At 43.6% G+C, this 16345-nt stretch overlaps 1 protein-coding gene across 4 annotated transcripts; it reads left to right on the forward strand.

Annotated features, from left to right (window-relative positions):
* Window positions 1-13: 13 nt before the first annotated feature.
* On the forward strand, window positions 14-14393 carry LOC143820152 (uncharacterized). 4 transcript variants are annotated; one of them, XM_077302597.1, is made up of 7 exons: window positions 14-135; window positions 5641-5744; window positions 6172-6256; window positions 7801-7890; window positions 8519-8578; window positions 11371-11496; window positions 13344-14393. In XM_077302597.1, the coding sequence occupies exons 3-7, from the start codon at window positions 6173-6175 to the stop codon at window positions 13467-13469; spliced, it is 486 nt and encodes a 161-aa protein (XP_077158712.1). In that variant the 5' UTR covers window positions 14-135; window positions 5641-5744; window position 6172; the 3' UTR covers window positions 13470-14393. The 4 variants fall into 4 exon arrangements, 3 of the variants coding, with proteins under 3 accessions (XP_077158712.1, XP_077158713.1, XP_077158711.1); XR_013225258.1 differs by lacking the exon at window positions 14-135 and having other exon boundaries at window positions 4102-5744; window positions 6899-7890; XM_077302596.1 differs by lacking the exon at window positions 14-135 and having other exon boundaries at window positions 5132-5744.
* The last annotated feature ends 1952 nt before the right edge of the window (window positions 14394-16345 follow it).

Raw genomic sequence — 16345 nt, forward strand, 5'->3', positions numbered from 1 at the left:
CCCAGTGCGCTTGGGGCTCGCCCTCCTCGCTTGGCGACGTGGCGCTGCTTCCCCCCCCCGGCTGCGCTTCTCGCCGGGCCTCCGGACAGCGGCCTCCCCCGACGCGCCCCGCGGTGCTCTGGAAGGCCAAAGCGGGTGGGTGTGTGTGTGGGGGGGAAGCTGGAGCTTCAGGAGCCCCCAAGAAGAAGAGCTACAACTTGTTCTTATATGCCGCTTTTCTCTACCCGAAGGAGTCTCAAAGCGGCTTACAACTGCTCCCCTTTCCTCTCCCCACAACAGACACCCTGTGAGGTGGGTGAGGCTGAGAGAGCCCTGAGATTACTGAAGAAGAAGAAGAATTGGTTCTTATATGCCACTTTTCTCTCCCTGAAGGAGTCTCAAAGCGGCTTACAGTCGCCTTCCCTTTCCTCTCCCCACAACAGAAACCCTGTGAGGGGGGTGAGGCTGAGAGAGCTCTGATATTACTGAAGAAGAAGAAGAGATGGTTCTTATATGCCGCTTTTCTCTCCCTGAAGGAGTCTCAAAGTGGCTTACATTCGCCTTCCCTTTCCTCTCCCCACAACAGACACCCTGTGAGGGAGGTGAGGCTGAGAGAGCTCTGATATCACTGCTCGTTCAGAACGGCTTTATCAGTGCTGTGGCGAGCCCAAGGTCACCCAGCTGGCTGCATGTGGGGGAGCGCAGAATTGAACCCAACCTGTCAGATTAGAAATCTGCACTTCTAACCGCTACACCAAATTGGGTCTCAGAGGGTTGATGGCCGCGCCCCAGCTGTTTGTCTGTTTCACAAGGAGGCTCCAGTTTCTGGCATGTTACAGACTGCCGTCGAGCTGTATCCCATCTCTATCAGTAACTGCCCTTTGGGAAAGCCAGACACAAGGCATAGTCAGATGTTTTGGTCCTGGAGTGACCAAATAAGATCCTAGGTTATGGTATTCCCATTTATTTTATCTTTTATTATTATTTATTATATTTATATAGACCACCTTCCCTTGTGACTAAGTACAGCATAACACAATAACGTCAAGTAAATACAATTAAATGCCACAATACTCGTGGTGATTTTACAACTGTTCCAATAGCGTTTTCATAGAACAATGTCAGCATCAAATTACGATAACGTTGACCTAGTATCCCATTAAAACCACTTACATTGCAGCAGAAAGAATTGGCAGTAAAAAATGCTCATCCCTTTCCCTGGATGGAACGACTGCATCACGGTTCACCAGAAGCAATGATCTGCAGATAAGGTGGCCTCAACTGTAGACCTGGCAGAAGAGCTGCATCTTACAGGCCCTGCCAGAAATAGTTTGCTTTAATGGAGCTGTTAAATATGAGAGCTATTAAATGAGTTTATTGCATTATGCATTACTGCCTGGTTCTATCCAGTCTCATTTGAAAAGCCACGGTGTTTGTGCAAGACACAAGACATAATATTTTGGTCCTGGAGAGACAAAATGAGGTCCTATGCAAAGTTACTCCAATTTAAGCCCATTTATTTAATGGAGTAACTACACAGAACAGCAGATGAGAGGAACTAATTTATTAGATCCTTAGTAATAGTAATGGTAGTGAACTGAGATAACACAATATTGAGCATTTCTCAGGTACAGCATATCAATATATAAGGTTTGACAGATGGCATTTGAGTAGATAATGTATGTTCAACAAGGAAGGTAAAAGACATGTTTACACTTTTGGTCAGAGAAAACTGCAAATGGTTCTAGAAATCAGAGTCTCTGTTTGACCCACTGTTGGTATTTTTAAACAAGCATATTTATAACTTGTGTGATACATATTCCCTTTAGTGCAAGGACCAAAAAGCATTTGCCAAGAGGTGAAATTAGGATTGTTGTGTCAATTAAAGAAATCCTACAGCATGATCGAAAACACTGATTGAATTCTGGATCAGGCTTAAGGTTTTGGTTATCACCTCTAAGGCCTTATGCGGTCTGGGCCCAGTATACCTGAGGGATCACCTACACCCCTCAAAGAACCTTGCACTCTACCACCTCCAACCTCCTGGTGGTCCCTGGCCTCAAGGAAGCCTACTTGACCTCAACCAGGGCCAGAGCTTTCTCTATTCTGGCCCCTACTGTTGTAAGGAGCTCCCATCAGGGCCCTGACGGAACCTGAACAGTTCCGCAGGGCCTGCAAAAGGGAGCTCCTCCGCCAGGCATTTAGTTGAGGTCGACCTAAACCATCGCTTCCAGTTGGCCCCCTAGCCCTCCCCCTCATACTACGCCTGCTATGCATTTATCCAACATACTGGGTCTCAGTAAGAGTTGAACTGAGGCTTCTTGTAGTTCATAGCTTTTTCTGACGCACATGAGATTACACTCTGAGTACAGAACTTAACGATAGTGAAGAGTGGAGACTTTAGGGACATAACATAGGAATTGGTCTCCAAAAAGGATAAAATTTACACATTACAGATCCCACTGAACCATTCAGCTAAACATTATAGAGAGTTCTGTATAGGTATATTTATAGAGAGAGTGTATTATAATAATCTTGACCACTGAGGAAGACCCGGAAGGGTCGAAACGCATTTGGTCCTTGGTTCTATGTTGTTAGTTCGGTATAGTTTTTAAGAAGTTTTTATTCTGTTTTTAATTGTGCACCATAATAAATGATTAACAAGTTTTACATTATTTTTATTGTTCAGCTCAACTTTTGAGTTCCTACCTGTTAAGGTTGGGTTTTGTTCCTTTTTTGGTTTAGCATTCTTGTAGTTCCACCATTCCTTAAGGTTGTTGTTGTTGTTATGTTAATGTTATTGTTGTTATTCACCTTGTTGTTCTAGAAATGATGTTACCTGTATTATTTTCTTGTTCCATGTAAACCTTCGGGGAGGGCAGTATATAAATACAATAAATAATAATAACAAAAATAATAATAATGTATTCAAAAGTAAATCCTGGCACAATCCTAAACAGAGTTGTACCCTTCTAAATCCGCTGAAGTGACTTAGGAGGGTGTGACTATTTAGGATGGCACTGGTAGTGGTTTACTTGCTTAGAACTGGTTTTGTTGTTCCACCTAATGCAATATTTGCCATATTTCTAACTTTTGGGGAACTTTGTTTTTGCACCCTGATCCTTCTCTTAAAGAAGCGCTGAACGTCGAGCTCAGAATTCTGTGGCATATCCATGAGCCTTCCCTGAAATAATGTCAGGCCATGCGTGCTGGACTTCAGCATTGCCCTCTGAGAACACAAAGCTTGCAACACATTCAGCTCTTTTCAGCAGTTGCATGTTGTTGGGGTAGATTCAAATGAGTAGCCGTGTTGGTCTGAAGTAGCACAATAAAATCAGAGTCCAGTAGCACCTTTAAGACCAACAAAGATTTATTCAAGGCGTGAGCTTTCGAGTGCAAGCACCCTTCGACAGACTGTGATCTTCTTACATGACAAGGAATATATAGCAAAAATCAATTCTGTTGCATCTGTGTCACAACCAAGTCGTTTTTTAGACTGACTTTCAGGGGGGGAAATCCACCTGTCATTGCTGCTCTGTTCTGCTGATCTCCTTCCCAGCTTTTTAAACCATGAAGATACAACAGTGTTCTTCCAATGCAGTAAACTCTAGCCACGTGAAGGCCTGCACTTAAAACAGGCTTAAATTTTGGCTGATATCACATTACAGCATAGTTCATAACTGTGCTAGATCCTGTTTGTGGGGGCTGTGGTTAACCTCCAGATGTGGAAATCATGCCTGCAGCCACTAGAACCTGTCACAGTTGCAATGCTCAGCCCATGGTGATTTTCATTCATTCATTCTGCCGTAGGTCAAGAGGGCTGATTCTCTGAGGGCTTGATGGCTTCCACCTGAGCTAAGCTGCGTCACTCATTTGTATTTTTCCAGCCACTCTAAAAAGGTGTTTTGGACTGAGCCTTAAGCATGAGTCTAGGCTGTATTTTTGTTGCATCAGAAAACGCTCCATCATCTAGAGCAGTGGTAGTCAAACTGCGGCCCTCCAGATGTCCATGGACTACAATTCCCAGGAGCCCTTGCCAGCATTCGCTGGCGAATGCTGGCAAGGGCTCCTGGGAATTGTAGTCCATGGACATCTGGAGGGCCGCAGTTTGACTACCCCTGATCTAGAGAAACAGCCTGGTCCAGATTCCTAGAAGGAATACTGGCTGTTTGGCAAGAAAATAAGCCAATGAGATGCTAAGATAAGGCATGATACATAAAGTGTCCACTTGGCTGGTACTATTCACATGGGAAATATCGCTATGGGTTACCAGCGGCTTTGTGTCCCCAAGCAAGGACTGAGACTGGGGGTCTTTATCCACAGCTATGTCAGAGACCAAGCTTTTAATACATGCAGCTAACATACCTTCCCAAGCAATTCTGGAAATTGTAAGCATGGGGAAGCTGAGCCCTTTGTATTACAAATCCCTTGCATCCCTTTGAGCAGTTGCTTGGGGCTGTACCTTCCCACAAGGATGTTGAAGAGAAGGTCTTAGTGAAGGAAAGTCGATTGTTGTGGTAACATCAGGCCACAAGCGTACAGGCGATGTGAATTCCATAACAGATCAGCTGAGCTCTCTGCTAGAAGTGGCTGCAATCTATCCAGGAATAGTTTCAAACATCCCATGGGAACTAGTTTAAAAAATAATATAGACAGCGGTAGGATTTGTAGAAGAATTGTTTGTAAGAGAAGAACCGTTGTTTAATTTAACCGGACTGTGTTTTTATTGTTTCACTGTGAGCCTCTTCGGGCCGGCAGTTGCCAGGAGAGGCAGGATACAAATAAATAAATAAATAAATTTATACTTGCAAGCTGTTCATGATCTTTGCGAAAGGGGTATGGAAAAGTTGCTGTCAGATTTACAGGAAGAAGAAAATGTTAAAATAAAAAGGAAGTGATTACAACCGGGGCGAGGGGGGGAGCCATATAATGTAATTGTTGTTTATTACTATTATTATTATTTCATATGATGCAGCTGTCCCTATTTGGGAATTAGTATTATTTACATATAGTCTGCCTTTCTCCTGACATTTAAAATGGATTACAAAATCCGAAAAGCAATTAAAACAGACAGCAAAGACAGAAACTAGCTGTCCGACAAATTGTTCCTACTGTTTCTGGGGAAGGGGTGGGGTGGGGTCAGGATCATTGCAAACATGCTTAGTACAAGTTGGCCAAGTTGTGACTCTTCAGACTTGTTTGTACAGCAAGGCTGTTTTCTGCTCTGCTGTCCCAGAAATTCTGTTGATAATAGCAGTAGCCTCAAATAAACAGTTTATACCAGTTAGCATTTCGATATAAGGCATTTAAAGAGAATGGCTGCCCAAGGATCTTTCTCCCCATAACGAAAGGAAGGGTGGAGTAAGAAGGGTTTTTGAAGTTGCCTTGGGTCAGCCATGTGAGTTAAATAAATAGTTTCCATAGAAGAGAAGCAAAATAGAGGCAGTTACTTGGATTAAAAGTTTGTGGAGAGAGGTGTCATTCCCGTTCCCCACGCCCATCTCATTGTTATGCTTACATACATTCTGTTAAGAGAAAAGTTAGCGTGCTGACATGCGTCTCTTGCTTAATCATTTTGACTTCCTCCCTGCAGGAGTAAGACGTTTGCATTCGTCTTCGTCAGTGATAAACTTTCTTCCTTATCTTGCCTTCGCAATACAGGCTGTTTAGAAACTGAGCCGGTGACAGAAATATAAGAGAGAAGAAAGCCCCAAGCCATTCATTCCAGCTCCTTGGCCGAAGGGAGGAAAGAGAAGAAGAGTACTGTGAGTATCTAAACTTCCTCACTTTCAACTATAACAGCCCACTTTGAAAAATCACTCCCCAGACCTTCAGGAGTTTCCCAACCTAGATCTGCTGGCAGCCCTACTCCCATCCCCTGCCAGTGGACTGCGGGGAGGAGGGTGGAGGAACCAGGTTATCACTACATGTCTCATTATGAATTCTTGAACCAATCATTTCAGTTTACATGCTAGTGAACTGCTTGGAATGATTCTTCTTGTCTTTACAACTTCAGCTTCTTACTTGTCCAGAATTTTCTTGCCTGAATGCCATTCTGCTTCTGCTTCCTTTGGGGGCAACAGTGCCTTCTGGCTGTCTTAAAATTTCTTCTCCTTTCATAATTCTTAGTTATTTGCCCTAATTCTTCCTACCTTTTGTCTTTGAGTAATTTACAAGTCATTGTTTTCACAGGATGATGGAAAATGCTTGCACAAGCAGTGAACTACCAGAAGCCTGGAAAACGACATTTGCAAAAATGCGTCCTATAATACCCGCTGTGAGTATTTCCAATGGGCGGGGCTGCTCAGCATGTTGTGAAATTCGTAGGCATATTTGTATATTTAGTGCTTGAATTCATACTGTACCCTCTAACAGAAAACATGCACATTAAAATGCAGCTCTGCAAAGGTTAGAAAAGAAGTTTTCTGTTTTCCCCTCTCACTTTGTGAGATGTGTGCAAAATGCAAATAGTTTAAACTTTAGCTTTGTAATACGTGACATATTTATCAATCTGTTTCCAGTTATATTTAAAAGAGACCAGAGGTACCCAGATGGCCACCAGAACACTCACATTTTGCTGGAGAAAACATGGGGTCGTTGAATGCCTGCTTTTATCCAAGATCTCATTCAGGCCCCAGGAAAAAAGTAGAAGATTATAAAATCTATCCAGAATCAGTATTTGCCTTGTAAACTGGGGTTAAGACAGTGGTTCTCAACCTGCCTAATTCAGCAACCCTTTAATACAGTTCCTCATGTTGTGGTTACCCTCAAACATAAAATTCACAGAAATTAAACCAAAACTGACCAATGGCGTGAAGATCCATTGTTTATGATTGTATATAATTTTTTTTCAGGGTTTCTCAGTTCATTTCTGCCTCTTGTCCCACCATGCCGATCTTGCTCTTTTCCGCTGCTCCAGGCAGACGAACACTCTATCTCGATCTTCCTCCCAAGGCTGTTGTGTGGATGGCACCCCCCTGGCCAAGCTGGTTGCCCTGCCGCAACCCCTGCGAAAGGGTCGTTCAACCCCCAAAGGGGTCCTGACCCCCAGGTTGAAAACCACTGAGAAGTGCTGATTCACATATTATGGCGTACGTAGGTTAGAACTGGGACCCCCATACTGAGGTACTCTTGTCTTGTTTTAGCATTTGAAAAAGCATGGTGGGGGACTACACAAATAGTCAGAAGCTGGAGAAAAGCGGCAGAGGTGACTCATCCAAAGGCAGATCTGATGCTGTTTGTCCTGGGAGAACATGATTTCTCCTCCCAGAGAGTTAGCCCTGTTATAGTAATGTAAGGAATAGAAACAGGAGTCTTGGGTTACTTTCTGTTCCAGTTTAAGCAGGGATGGTCGGTAAAAGTTTATGCTGGAATAAAGTTTTGTAAAAAGGCGCCATGGGACTCTTATAAAGAGTTCATTATGATGCAGGAACATTATGTAGACTCATTATTTTGGCCTTTTGATTTCGTTTTTGGCTTATCTATAACATTGGGAAATCAACAGTGCAGCTTCTTTGCATGGAACATAACGTAGTGCAGAGGCACTGTTTTTAGTTTTAGATCTGTTCCCGCAGTTATAATCATCAGTGTAACTGGGAATGTATGCATGCTGTTGAGATCAGGAATAAATAATTTCTGCATCGGTGTTGGAGGAGAATAGTAGTTTTGTTGTTGAGTTCATGTAAATAGTGAAGCAACTCTTACAAGCTTTAGATCTGTAGCTTTAAAAGCCTAGCAGGAGCAATTGGCTTGTATTCATGTCCTCACTCACAACTGACCCTCAAAATTTTGCAACTGACCCACAAAATTTCCTCCCTGCAGGTATTTCAGATTTTGCCAGCAGTTGCAATGATTATAGCTGGCTGTTTTGGACAACCGGGCTTTGGAACACCATGGTGGTCTGGAATCACGGTAATAACCTCATCATAGGTGATGAAAAAACAGAGCAACTAATGTGTTTGCTTAGTCCAAACATTCCTATTTGGAGAGTATAGAGATTACATTAAAAATCTGATTTGCACTGTGGCCTAGCTCGGCAGTTGGACTGATGCCTCCGCCAGCTTAGATGGGTAACACCTCTCCTTCACTCAGATTATTTGACTGAAGCAACTAGGGACTGAACATGGGACCTTGTGCATACCAACCAAGTATATATTCTCTGAGCTGGGACTTATCTCCACTTAGAGGAAAACCACAGTACATGCATTTGGTTGGAGAGCCAGTTTGGTGTAATGGTTAGGAGTGCGGACTTCTAATCTGGCATGCCAGGTTCGATTCTGCGCTCAGCTGGGGTGACCTTGGGCTCACCACAGCACTGTTAAAGCTGTTCTGACCAAGCAGGAATATCAGGGCTCTCTCAGCCTCACCCACCTCACAGGGTGTCTGTTGTGGGGAGAGGAAAGGGAAGGTGATTGGAAGCCGCTTTGAGACTCATTCAGGGAGAGAAAAGCGGCATATAAGAACCAACACTTCTTCTTTATAGTTATTCTGCCAGCAAGAGTGACACTCAAAATAGAAACGTGTTATCTTCTTCTTGCAGTTTCTTATATCTGGCATTTGTCTTCTCATACTGGTGCTGAAGAAGCAGACAGTTGTTTGGGTAAGTTCCTTAGATCAGAAAATGACCAAACTCACAGTACTGTGGTCCCCGGCGCTCCACTGTCATCAAAAACATGAAATAGATTACTTGGAAAATGTTTTGAAGGGGGAAAGAGGCGAGAAGTGTGGGAACATGGGCAGTTTCAAATGTTAAGCAAGTTGTTTTTGTAAATAAAGAGCAGTCTGGGGTTGCAATGGGTCGTACAGGACTTTGCAACTCACAACAACAACAAAGCCTTAAAACTTTCCAACTGTCAGCTAACATTTGTTAAATGCTCCAACTCAAGTGAAGCAGTAGAAAAAGGTTAGCAGTAAAAAGGCAACGACTTGCAGAAGTACAATATGTCAGCTAAATATTTGAGCTTTTCAGTTATCATTTAGAAGTATTGGGGGACCCAAAAAAGGCTTGCAGGAGGCCACTCACTCCCCCCCCCCTTCCCCGTTTCCTTTTCTCTTTCTCACTTATCAGCCGCCTACCTTCCGTCTGCTCACCTTCATTAGTGGTGGTGGAAAGTGCCATCAAGTCTCACTAGACTTATTGATTGATTGATGTTTTGGACTCTTATTCTGACTCAGGGCAGATTACAACATGCTTAAATGACGTAAAATTCTAAAATGCAATCTAAAAACCTCATTCAAATTGACATTTCAGAATAAATTAGTCTCCAATATTGCCTCTAAAATCCTATCCTGGGATTGGGGAGAGTGGGATGTAAACTTCCTCAGAGTACCGTTTGCCAGATGCAAATGTAGATGGAGAGGTCTGTCCCTTGTTAGGCCTTCACTATAGGTCTGGTGGAACAACTCTGCCTTGCAAGCCATGCGGAACTGTTATTTCATTTGGCAGAGTGTTCCACCAGGCTGCAGGCCAGGGATCTTTAGTAGATGTTGGTCACCAGACTTTAATGCCTTTTGGGGTGGGGCATAGTGACTTTGTAGGGTTTTCAAGGCAAGGGATGGAGTTGGTTTACCATTGCCTGCTTCTCAGCAGCAACTTTGGACTTCCTTGATAGTCTCCCATCAAAGTACTAAGTAGGGATAACCCGGCTTAGTGTCCAAGGTTTGACAAGATTGGGCCATCTATGTCAGGGTGCCCCTTCATTCCACAGTATATTTATTATTTATTTGCTTCTTTTATATCCCACCTTTCTTTGTAATTGGAATCTAGAGCAGCTTATATCATGCTCCTCTCCTCCATTAGGTTGAGACTGTGAACTTGGCCCAACATCACCCGTTGAGCTTCCACAGTAGAGTGGGGTTTGAATGTAAAGTTTCCCAAATCCCAGTCTGAAACTCTAACTATCATACAGCACTGGCTTTCATGGGGTGCATGCTGTTGAACAGGAACAAGCGGCCAGACATAGCAAGTTAAGGAAGTTGTGGTAGTAAGTCACACAGTGGAGACTCCCCAGCCTGGTCTTGATGAACCCTCCCTTAAAGGCCGAAGCATGCCCTGAAAAAGGTGCTGCCTTTTCTGAAAGAAACCAAGGCTTGAAGGCTGTCAATACAGTTATTGAGGGAGTTCATTTCTTAAAGCTACAGACATTGCTGCTGTTATTTTTAAGCGGTAACCTCCAGAAATGTTTGTTTTAGAGTTTAGATTTGTCTGTAAACCATGCTGAGAATTAGAAGGATTGATACTAGCACAGTGTTTAATTTATAAAGGGGTCAGTATTAGGTTTCCATGCCAGAGTGACAAAAAAAATTTACTCTGAGCTAGAGTTGCCAACAGGCTTCCCTTTAAAATGTATTTATGTAGTTATTTAAACATTTGTACTCCATTTTTCCTCTTGGCCCCTGGTGACTTAATAGAGGCAGGTTCTGCTTTCCATTGGTATGCAGACAAATAGCATCCCCTGGTAAATAACGTCCAGTTAAGCCTGTATTTTAAAAGCAGGGCATTTTTTTCCTCCAGGAAGTTGGCAGCCCTACCCTGCGCAAGTGCAGGATGCATTGACCAACTGATGAATGACAGTCACACATCAAGGATTATGGGGAAAGACTTCCAGATAGAGGATGTGGGACTTGAGCCCCAGCAACTTGGGTTTTTAAAAAAAAATTACGACTTCAGTTCTGGTAATCTACAGCTAAAACCAGGCTGGGTTCAAGTGTACTTGTGAAATCAGGATCACCTTATTCTCTTCTGGCCAGCTCCGCATGGCACCTTAGGTCTAAATCCAAAGCTGGCTCACAAAACACAATTCCACCTTATACTAGACCTTTAATGAAATTTTCCTGCTTTCTCTTCAGCCCTTCCTTTCTTCAGTTCACTCCTCAACCTATTAGTCTTTGGTCTTTGGCCCACTGTCTTCTCTATCCCCTTTCTATCAGTCACCTCACTGCAAGCTTCACTGTAGCTCTGCCCTGTGCTTCTCCCTACAGTGTGCCCACCTTCACCTTCCCTACCTACATAGACCACATACATGAAGGAGCCTGATACAGAATCAGATGGTCAGTCCGTCAACTGTACCTACTGCCTGGTCCTTTTAGCTAGACATGCCAGGGCTTGAACCAGGGGTCTTCTGTGTGCAACACAGAGGCTCTTCCATTGAGCCACAGCCCCTCCCCTCCATTTATCTCCCTTTCCTGATTAAACAGCGTCTCCCAGCCCCAAACTATGTTTCAGTATTGGCTCCTCTAGCATTCTACTGAAGACAGACACCCTCTGCACAAGAAATTCTGGCAACATCCCATGGTTTATCTAAGCCGTCCAGAAAAATGGCATTGATGGCCAGTTGCTTGGACACTGGGAACCTGAATGGTTAATTGACAATGGTTTATTCTTCCCTGCAGGAAAAGTGGACTTTCATTGCTATGATTCTTAGCATGCTGGTAGCAGTTCTGGCGGTTACTCTTTATTCTCTTGAATTTGCTCTGGCTACCTTGCCTCACAGTCCGTTTCCACACCACGGACTCAATGTAGGTGCCTTCCGGTTTTATTTATGCCACCTATGTTTTTGTTGAATTCTTTGTGCTTTTGAATTAGTGTTTGCAACTTGAAGTTCATGCATTAAGGTTTTCATATTTAGTATTGAGCATGTGCTCTGTGTAAGGCAGAAGTTGCTTTTTTTGTTGTGTGTCAAGCACGCAGGCAGAAAGTTGTGTCATTGTGCCAGGATTACTGCAGAGGTGGGGTTCTGCATGTGATGCAGCTTAGGTAGAGTGGCCAATGGGGGGGGGGGGGTGTTGTTGCCCCTTTAACAGAGAATATATTAAAGAAGCTTTTGATGGTCCAGAAGTAGACATCACCACCTGGTAGCTCACATGCCAGTAAGCCTCTATTAAAGGGGCAGGACTTTTTTCTCTATGGGTATCTGGCATCCCCCCCCCAGCAACTGTTAAAGACACAGTGCTTTCTAGACACAGTGACAACTAAGGATCTGTACCTGTCACAGATACGAGCCAGCTGATTAAAATCCTTTCAAATACCAATTGCATGGTCATTCTACACATTGTACCAAATAAGATGAAAGAATGCTTTTCTATACCATTGCAGACCATGCTCATATTTCTCATAGCTGTGCATTTCCTGCATTCTGTAGGGAGTTGGACTAGATGACCTTAGAGATGCCTTCCAACGCTATGATTCTATGATCTAAACAGATTTAGGAAAACAGTGTGGAGAGAAGTTAAAATCTCGGGCCAGCACCAGCACATCCTGAAGTAAGGCAGTTGCCCAGGGTTTCTGGCAGGACCCATTGCTACCACTTTCTCATCTACATCCCTTCACTTGTGTATTTGTGCTTGCACACACACACGTATGCACACACGTGCACACACACACACAGGCTTCCTGCTGACAAGCCTTCCTACTGTCCATGCTTTTAGCCACACAAACAACACAGGGAAATGTATGCCTGTGTAGTGCATGCAGCTGGGAACATGGATGTTAGGGGGGCTTAATCATAGATCTAGATTTGGAAGGGGCCACACAGGCCATCTAGTCCACCTCCCTGCTCAATGCAGGATCAGCCATAAGCATTCCTGGTAAGCGTCCAGCTGCTGTTTGAAGACCACCAGTGATGGGGAGCTCACCACCTCCTTAAGTAGAGTATTCCACTGTTGAACTACTCTGGCTGTGATTTTCTTTTACTGATATCTAGCCCTTTCAGATACTTAGAGCCATCATGTCCCCTCTCAACCTCCTTCAGGCTGAACATTCCCCCATGAGCCTTTCATCATAGGGCTTGGTCCCCAGACACCGGATCAAATTTGTCACTCTCTTCTATACCCTCTCAATTTTTTCCATGTCCTTTTTGAAGCGTGGCCTCCAGAACTGCACATATAGGGATAATGGAGACCTGGGGAGCCAGCTTGATGTAGTGGTTAGGAGTGCAGACTTCTAATCCGGCAAGCCAGGTGTGATTCCCCACTCCCCCACATGCAGTCAGCTGGGTGACCTTGGGCTTGCCACAGCACTGATAGAGCTGTTCTGAGCAAACAGGAATATTAGGGCTCTCTCAGCCTCACCTACCTCCCAGGGTGTATGTTGTGGGGAGAGGAAAGGGAAGGCGACTGTAAACTGCTTTGAGACTCCTTTGGGTAGAGAAAAGTGGCATATAAGAACAAACTCTTCTTCTTCTACCTGACAGGATCATTGTGACTTGGAACAATGGGATTCAAATGTTATATACGACCACTTTTAGGGACAGGAAACCTCAACTTCTAAATAAATGATTCTGTAAATCTCAGCAACATCCAAAATGGAAAAAGGAACTGCATGTATAATATTTATTAAAGCGTTTCCCTTTCCTTGTTTCTCATAGTCTACCCAGTTGATCCGTCACTACAAAGTAAATACAGCCGAACTTGTACTGGTGGCCTTTGAACTTGGCATTTGTGCTTGGAGTCTGCACATACTTCAAGAAGCAAGAAAGAGACTGGTGTATTAAAAACAACAACAAGGCTGAAGAAACAGGATACTTGCCCATGAGAACTCATCCCACAGTAAATGATCACGGTCACAACATTATCTGTTGATTTTGCTGCAGTAGGCTAACAATGTTCCTCTCACAGAATGTATCGTTAGCGCATGACTTTTCATGATCAAACATAACCATTTCTTTCTTTTCCCCTCTGTCTTTCTCTCCCAAAGCCCCCCACCCACCCTTTTTTGATAAGCAACTGTGGTTTACTACAGAATTTGTTGAAAAAGGGAAATGTTATTCATGTGTTTGTCCGAGCGCTATGAATGAATCTATCGCTGTAGCTGAAGCACCCTGGAATGAACGTCAGGATATCAACAGAAGAATGCAGTGGTTCTCATCCTGGGGGTGGGGACCCCTTTTTGGGTCGAACGACCCTTTCACAGGGGTTGCGGCAGGGTGAACAGCTTGTGGGGAGGCACTGTCGCCGCTCCTCCTGAAGGCACCTGCCAATTTATATACAATTATATACAATTTATAGACAATCATGAAGAATAGATCTTCATGCCAGTGGTCAGTTTTGGTTTAATTTCTGTGAAAGAACCCTTGCATTATTGGTCGGGGGTCACCGCAACATGAGGAACTATATTAAAGGGTCGTGGAATTAGGAAGGTTGAGAACCACTGCTGTAATGCCTGTGGATGGCCCTCTAAATGGAGAGACCATTCTTAGGGCAAGTGTGGGAAGAGTGCAGAGACATAAACAGTTTGCAGTCGGAATGAGCAAAGGGGTGAGATCAGAAAGGTTTTGTCCAGTTTGCTGAAAGCAGGGGTTGTAGGTCTGGGTGGGCGAATGATGCTCTCTGTGAGAGATGTTCTACCTCGTAGGGAGACTTGTCTTCACTTCTGCACTGCTTGTATATTTGTAAATAAAATAAATATCACAAAGACATCCTAAGTCTCAAGTGCTTTGTCAGCCAAGGACTAAGCTCAGTGGTACAGCTCCTGAAGTTTTGACTAGTTGGTGAAGGGAAGAGCTTGTGTCTAGCCTGAATCTGTCATTTCAGCAGAATGCCTTTGGGGAGGAAATCTTTAGCCAGCAATAATCCCTGGGGAGGGGATGATGCAGTGTGCATTCTTCTGCTATGGAGTGCCCTGACTACTCCAATACTTGCCCCCCCTCTGTCTCTAAGTGCTGCAGTATATTTTCTGTCCATGGGGCAAAGAGACTGATCTACAGGGGTGCATGCAGGGACACTGCAGGGCGTCAGGCTAAATCATCCCTATTTCTGGAGTGACCTCTGTGTCCCCATTTCTCCCCATTTGCATTTCTCCCCATTTGCTATGTTCAAAATTGAAGCCCATTTGCACAATTCCACAGAAATCAATACATATCTGTAGATGGGTCCTGTTTCTTCATATTAGAGTGCAAAACAGTGCACACACTTCTTTAAATAGGACTGGTTCATAGTTCAGCTTTCACTGTTGGCTGGGATTCTTCGGGTGCCAGTCAGAAACCTTGCATTTCCTATTAATTTGACATGCACCGGCATGTAATAGCAACGTCATCTGTATTGAATCTATGCGGAAAGAGAAGCAAAAAATCAGATATTAAAAATTCTGAAACTCATCAGGGGAGAATTTTGGCCTCACTAGCTGTTCAGATTTAAAATCTGCCACCTTAGAAGAATAGTTGGTTTTATACCCCGGTTTTCCCTACTTGAAGGATTCTCAAAGCAGTTTACAATCACCTTCCCTTCCTCTCCCCACCACAGACACTCTGTGAGGTAGGTGGGGCTGAGAGCTCTGGCAGAACTGCTCTGTGCTGGCTGCATGTGGAGGAGTGGGGAATCAGACTTGGCTCTCCAGATTAGAAACCAGTGTTCTGAACCACTGCCCCAAGGCGGCTTAAAGATTAAAAGGAAGATGTCACCTCAGCATGAAGACATTGAATTGGAATTCATATGAAGATTGATACTATCAGCCTTGGCCTCAATAGGAACTGTGAATTATTAGCTCACTTCAAAAGATAATTTTCTCTCACAACATCAACATAATCAATCTTACTTTTCCACATAAACTGTTGGGAATGATGAGCACCCCTCGGATTGGACTGTTGATTCTTTTATTTGGATCCTATTTTCTTTTGGACTGCTGGGCCTTCTGGCTTGATCTGTAATCTTTCCTCACTTCTTCTGTTTAACACTATATATCTTTCTACCAATTAAATATTACACTCCATGCATCTGATGAAGTGGGGTTTGGCTTACCAATAGAATATGCTGACATTAACTTGTTGGTTTTTTAAAACGTCACCAGACTGCTGCTTGGGTTACACTATCCTAACTCAGCTGCTTGGATAGAATTCACATTTTCTTAAGACTTTGAAAATCTTTTTTTTTTTTTTTTAGCATTTTGAAATGCCTGAAAATTACTAGGATTTGAATTTCAAAAGATACTTTTTTCCGGTTCTAAATACTATGGAGCATAATGCCTTTTGAGCCAGTGTGGTGTAGTGGTTAGGAGTACGGACTTCTAATTTGGCGAGCCAGGTTCGATATTGCCTTTCCCCACATGCAGCCAGCCGGGTAACCTTGGGCTGGCCATAGCACTGAGAAAGCTGTTCTGACCGAGCAGGAATATCAGGGCTCTCTCAGCCTCACCCACCTCACAGGTTGTCTGTTGTGGGGAGAGGAAAGGGAAGGCAACTGTAAGCCACTTTGAGCCTCCTTCGGGTAGAGAAAAGTGGCATATAAGAGCCAACTCTTCTTTTTTAAAAAAAAGCAGACTTAAAGTTGAGTCTGAATTAGATATTAATTTGAAATAAGAAGTCTTTGTCAAAACCAGAGTGTGATTACAGAGTTTCAGCACACAGTGATGTTTCTTGACACAGTGATGTAAGTT

The sequence above is a fragment of the Paroedura picta genome, chromosome 11 (assembly GCF_049243985.1).
Source record: "Paroedura picta isolate Pp20150507F chromosome 11, Ppicta_v3.0, whole genome shotgun sequence".
Taxonomy (NCBI): Eukaryota; Metazoa; Chordata; class Lepidosauria; order Squamata; family Gekkonidae; genus Paroedura; species Paroedura picta.